General features: G+C 38.1%; 1 protein-coding gene across 1 annotated transcript; it reads right to left on the reverse strand.

The window, feature by feature from the left end:
- Nucleotides 1–3,576: 3,576 nt before the first annotated feature.
- Nucleotides 3,577–5,817, reverse strand: LOC110869807 (protein FAR1-RELATED SEQUENCE 5-like). Its single transcript, XM_022119024.1, has 6 exons — nt 5,495–5,817; nt 5,099–5,357; nt 4,518–4,994; nt 4,430–4,462; nt 4,305–4,351; nt 3,577–4,255 (listed from the first exon to the last, which is right to left on the reverse strand). Exons 1-6 carry the CDS (start codon nt 5,815–5,817, stop codon nt 3,577–3,579), a joined length of 1,818 nt encoding a protein of 605 aa, XP_021974716.1.
- Between the last annotated feature and the right edge of the window lie 378 nt (nt 5,818–6,195).

The following is a 6,195-nucleotide window of genomic DNA, read 5'->3' on the forward strand; positions in this document are numbered from 1 at the left end:
ATCAAGTTGGAAAAAGTTAGGTTCGAACAAATGCTTGCGAACGAGAAAGGATTAAACCCGCCACAGAAATATCCTTTTGTGAAAAAGGATGATGATGAAGGGAAAGGCGAGCAAAATGTTCAAACGAATGTTACGCGGTGTGAAGATAAAACACAAGTTCAACCTAAAAGGATAGTTGGAAATGTAAAGAAACGCAACAAGGATATTAAGGCAAAAAACACACAAGTAATACTCGCTAAAACACAGAATGTGGTTAATAGACCTGAAGTTGGCAAAACAAATAAGGACACTGATGAACCTGGTAAGAAGTCCATTGACAGACCGAGAAAGAAAGAAGCTGATGAAGCGAGTAAGAAGTCCAGTGATGGACCGAAAAAGAAAGAAGCTAGTGAACCGATAAAGAAAAACGCTGATGATCAAAAATCAATGAATAGCGAACGTGATGTTGTTCAGGCAGTAGACGCTAATATGAATATGTTAGATGGGAAAAACACAGATTCTGTTGAAAAAGAAGCTGATCCATCAGCTGCTGAGTCCGAAAAGACTGGAATGTAGACGACATCGAACAGTACTACTTCAACTCGGGAGAGTATGGACAAACACAAAACCAGGGGGAAAAGTATGGGTTTTACATCGGATTAGATGGCAATCTTAGGATCCGTGTGGAATGCCAATATGAATCTACGCAAGAAGACACCCACAATGATGAGGTACACAAATTTATCCGTATTTTTTAACCGTTTCATACAAAAACTGTTTAGTTCACTATTGAAATCTGAAAAAATGCAAGTACATGCGGGTATGTTGGATGTGTTTTTTAATCAATATGAAGAATGTGTAAAAAGAATAAACGAAATGTTGGCTGAGGGATCTGTGTTATTCCCAGACAGTGAACGAATAAAAGAAAAGCACAAACAATGGGAAACAATGGGATGATATTCTGATGAAACATGCGCGGTCAACCAGAACAAGCTCTGAACCGCAAACTCATATCGTTTTATCAGCAGCCAAAAGCAAATCAGACGGGGGCATGTCTACAACGGATCTATCGCAATGGACTCCTACAATGGTAGCATCAGCCAATGAACACATGGATAGTATTGAGCGTGATAACACACCTAAGGGGCAATTAGTTAAGATATTTCAAAATGAGCCACTTGACATCACACCTCTCTCTCAGAAAACGGCTACTGAATACGAATTTGCATGCAAAAGGGACAAAGTAGTTAGACAACTTGACATGGGGAAAAGGGTGGTGAGGCCGCAAAGAAATGTAGAATTGCCAGAAGTACTTAGGTCTCCGTATGTAAAAAGAGTGGTTGATATAACAAGTAAACTTGATGCAGCTAAAGCATCAGCGAGCGCTTATATGTTTTCGGCTCGGGAAGTATGTGGTATGTAAAATTTTGTTTTCTAAATCTGTTCGTTGTCACAATATCATATCTGATTGTGTTTAAAAGTATATTGTTTGGTATGTTTATAACACAGTAAACTGTTTAGAACACTGTTTATAACAAGTTTGTTTAAAACAGTTGATGTTCACTCATATCGCTGTTTATAACCAGTTTATGACACTATGTATAACCAGTCTAAAACACAAGGATAGTATGAAACTTATGCATTTTTTGTTTAAATGTAGGGATGTGGTGTTTAAAACGGAAAAGGGTGTAGCTGTAATGAGATCCCCGGTGGAGTCGTTGTTTCCTGGTATTTGCGTACATGTTAGCGCGATAAGTGCATGGTCAGCTGTTCTCAATTATGAAGAAAGGTTCAAACAAAGGGGTAGCATATCGCGCCTATTTTGTACAGTTAACATGTTGGTAAGTATGTACATATTGGGATTATTCTTTCCGTACATGTGTTTTTAATGTCTAAACCTGGAATTTTTTCAACCTGACTAAAACAGAATGAAAAGGATTATAAATTGACTGATGAAGAAGTAAGGGCAAGAATCTTCGCTGAGAACATGGACTCGGTCATCCAATCTGCGGATGTGAAGAATATTAAACAAGTAAAACTCGTGTTTATACCGGTGATCCAGGAGAAACATTTCTACTGTGTGTGTTTCAATCTAAAGGATTACAAAATTGAGGTGCTGGACAACAGCGCAACAGTTGTGTCCTTTGAAGGAAAGTACCAAAAATGGCCGGAGAAACTGGTATGCAGCTTTCACAACCCATCAAATACGTCACATAAACCTAAAACACTTGACTTCATTATAAAACACAATGTGTAACGAAAATTCCATTTTGCTATTATATATTGGGATTTAATCTTTGTGTCGAGTGCAGAGGGATGCATTTTCATCTTACCTGGAGTCTGCTTCACACCCAGCAGCCGATATAATCCGAAAGACAGTACCGATTAGATTAGAGATGCCTTAGCGTACAACACGCAATGTCATTGATTGTGGCGTCTTCCTGATGTGCCACATGGAAACGTACAAAGGAACAGGTGTGAAGAAATGGGAATGTGGTTTGTCAAAGGAATGTAATAATGCCGGCGAGATTTCGTACAAACAACGCAAAGGGCTTGATGATCTTCGGTATAAATATGTCGCGAAAATAATACTTAGTGATGTAAACCAAGTTAGGCCGTTTGTGGAAGCTGATGTAGCAAGGTACAAGAGGTTGACTGAAGACCAAAGGAAGAGGCTTGATGCGGTTGCGTATGACACTATCCTGGCAAGGTTGGATAAAGACTAGGTATTCGGACAAGTGGCATGACGTGGGTGTTTTAGACTTTATTTTGTTTTGAGTGCATCCTCTTACTTTTGTTTTTGTTTGATGGGTTGTGTTGATAACTAAAACTTAGACATATTTTGTTTTGGTTTGATGGGTTTTGTTGATAGGTAAAATGCAGCCTTATTTTGTTATGGTTTGATGGGTTTTATTGATATGTAAAACACATTCATAATATGGTTTTATTAATATCTCTAACCAATTACAAATGGTTTGTGTCTTTTAAACATTGTTTTGTGGTGAACAAATGGATTACAAAAAAACATGTTTGATTATATAGTTAGTTAAAACATCTGAAACACGTCTAGTTACCATAAAACACATCAGCGAACATAACAACAAAGTTAAAGTCCCTATCAAAACAACTTGCATACAATGAAAGACATCAAGATATTACAAAAGAGTACTTGTTGCTGTCGATTAAGATGCATAAAGGGTGATAGTTTGATTGTCAAAAAAACAGTATAACACATTCTGCCCAGCCATGAAAACCACAATTTTGATAGCATAATATCTTATTGCAAACTGCTAAATATAACTATGTACGATATTTACAACCACATTAACAATTTAACAAAAACATCCAGTTCCAAAAATCCAAAATTTGCAAATGATTAACAACTCTAAAACATAAACAAACCCAAAACAAATACGTGTTCATAATTAAAAACCCAAACAACCTTATACATATTTTATTATTATCAATCAAACGCACAAACATTCCAAACGTTCAAAACAGACAACTCACCAAACATAAAGTCGTAAAAACCCCACAACGGAAAAAGTAAACACGATTGTTCAGAAAAAAGGAAAATTCTTAGATAAAAAAACTCGACTACTCCAGCATCTGTTCGACATCGGCATCTTCAGCTGTTTCGGATGTGTAAAACACATCATCCCCATCCTCTGAGCTAGGTCCAGCATCTTCATCAGTATCTTCTACGTCCTCCACGCCACCAGCATCTTCTCCGTCTTCAGCACCACCATCGGCCCTCTTAGAAGTGCTTGCATCCTTCGCTTTCACATTGTATTTTCCGCATGTATGATTATTGTGACCAAAGTTCTTACACTTTGAACATCGCCGACGTTTCTTCCCAGCTTGACTTATAGCTTGCTCCTTTTTAGATTTCATGCGTTTATGAGATCCACACCCCTTAAACCTAGTACCAATAGGAACACGAATAGTCGTCGTGTTCGTAGGAGCAACACCAAGTAGTTCAGCAAACCTATTACGTCTTGTTTTGGGAGGGGTGTCAAACTGAGCGTCATCAGCAACTGACATAAACTGCTTGATGTGGTCACGAAAATTACACATCTCGTCAAACTTGGAAACCAACTTATTTATAACATACTCGGTTACATTACTAATCTCACGAATGCAACGGTTGACCTCGACGCTCCGATCTGGATCGCCCCCATCAGTAAGGATGGACCCGGGTGAACTATTTGGAACTGCTTCGCGAGTCCAACGCCTCAAAATATAGTGTCTAGGAAACTCCCTTACATCAACAACCCTCAAAACACAAAAAAATATGACTGCACAATAGCCCAAACTGCTCGAACCTGTTGCAGCTGCATTTAACAGTAACATCCTCCTCACGTATCATAACCTGAACATGCGTATAACACATTAAAAAAACACAGTGTTACCTGATAAAAAATGAATTAAAAAAAAAAAACAATGTTACCTCATAAAATTCAGTTGTTGGCTGATCTAGATCCTTGATATAAAACTTAATAAAATCAGCAATATGCTCTAATTTGACGCTAGCACACCGGTGAATACCGTGTTGAATTTCCAATTGAACATAAAAAAATCGTTCTGGTATATGTCTCAGATGCTTGTTTCTCAAGAACAAAATCAGGATTCCATATATCGGGCGAAGTATAACGAGTATCGTGGTCGTTTTTACAATGCTCTTGTCTTTGTGCTTCAACAGCCGTGTCGAAGTGGCTGAGAAATTCAACCAAAGTACACTTGGGATTGCAAATCTTACCAAAGAAATGATTCTCGCTTTCGAATCGGGAAGACGTCCGCATAAGACCGGACATTTCTTCTTCACGATAATAAGCTGGGATCCATGACTGATGAAGCCCATATATGTATGTGAGCCATTCATGGTCGGATAAGTTAAACTCATTTAATACAGCCGCCCATTCGGTCTCAAACGCTTCAGGCAATAAAGAATCCGTCCAGACAATTGCAGACAATCTTTTCCTGAAATCGGTGTTTGCACATATAGTTGGTCCAACCTGTGCAAGTATCAGTATCGTCAGAATAAAACAAACTAAAAACTCAAAACACATCACATATGCATAACCAAAAAAAAAGATGAATTAAACATAAAATACAACACCTTTGTGGTAAGTTTATCCATAATGTGCCACATGCATAACCGATGCCTTGAATCAGGCCACACATCCTCAATAGCCCTCTTCATCGCAGGGTCTTGATCAGTAACAATTACTCGTGGTGCATATCCAAATGCGTCCTTAAACACATTAAGTAACCAACTATATGTCTCAGCAATTTCGGAACCAATAATAGAAGCACCAAGTGTGACATTCCGATTGTGATTATCAATCCCAGTGAAAGGGACGAACATCATGTTATACCTAATAAAACAAGAAACACAAAAAATTATAAGCTAAAACAAAATGGAACAGAATAGTAAAACACACAGTTGCCGGAAAAAGCTCATAATGTATAAGCTTAAACACAATGGAACAGAAAATATAAATCTTATACTTACTTGTTTTGCTTGTACGTTGCATCAAAGGACACAACATCACCGAACATATAAAAATTTCTTTTCATGTCTTCATTAGCCCAGAACAGACACTTCAAAACACCTTCCTCAGTAGTTTGGTATTCACACGTAAAATTAGGTAAAAACTCTTTTTTCCTAGTTGGACGCCTGACAAGCATCTCGGCATCAAACTCACCAATAAACACATTTAGTTCTTTCTTAAAATTTTTGAAGTCACATTTGGTGGCCCCGACATTATCAAAACCACCACACAACTCCTTCATGATGTTGAATGCTCGAACAGGACCAATGTTCAAGTTGGACATCTTCTTTATCATATTCTCATGCGAACGGCTGAGGCTTCTATTTTCCCTGAGTAAGTGGAGATCTTCTTCATGCATGAAGGAGTGGTTGTGCGCCTCTGTAAAGTAGTATAACACATACTTCTTATCATCATTCAACTTTATTCGAAACTCCGCTTGACAACCAGTTCTTTTTTATGGTACCCTACGTACCCACCTATTAGGAGGCTGATCGGCTAAAGTGTCAACAGGTTTAAAGACTTTATGGCCTTCTTTTGAGCATACAAAATACTTATTTACTTTAACACCACGATTTGTATGCTCCGTTCCCTTCCTTACAGTCCAGCCACCCGAACTTGCATATGCTTTATAGAAGTTGTAGGCAGCATCTACTGTGTCAAA

Source organism: Helianthus annuus, chromosome 8 (genome assembly GCF_002127325.2).
Source record: "Helianthus annuus cultivar XRQ/B chromosome 8, HanXRQr2.0-SUNRISE, whole genome shotgun sequence".
NCBI classification, from domain to species: Eukaryota; Viridiplantae; Streptophyta; class Magnoliopsida; order Asterales; family Asteraceae; genus Helianthus; species Helianthus annuus.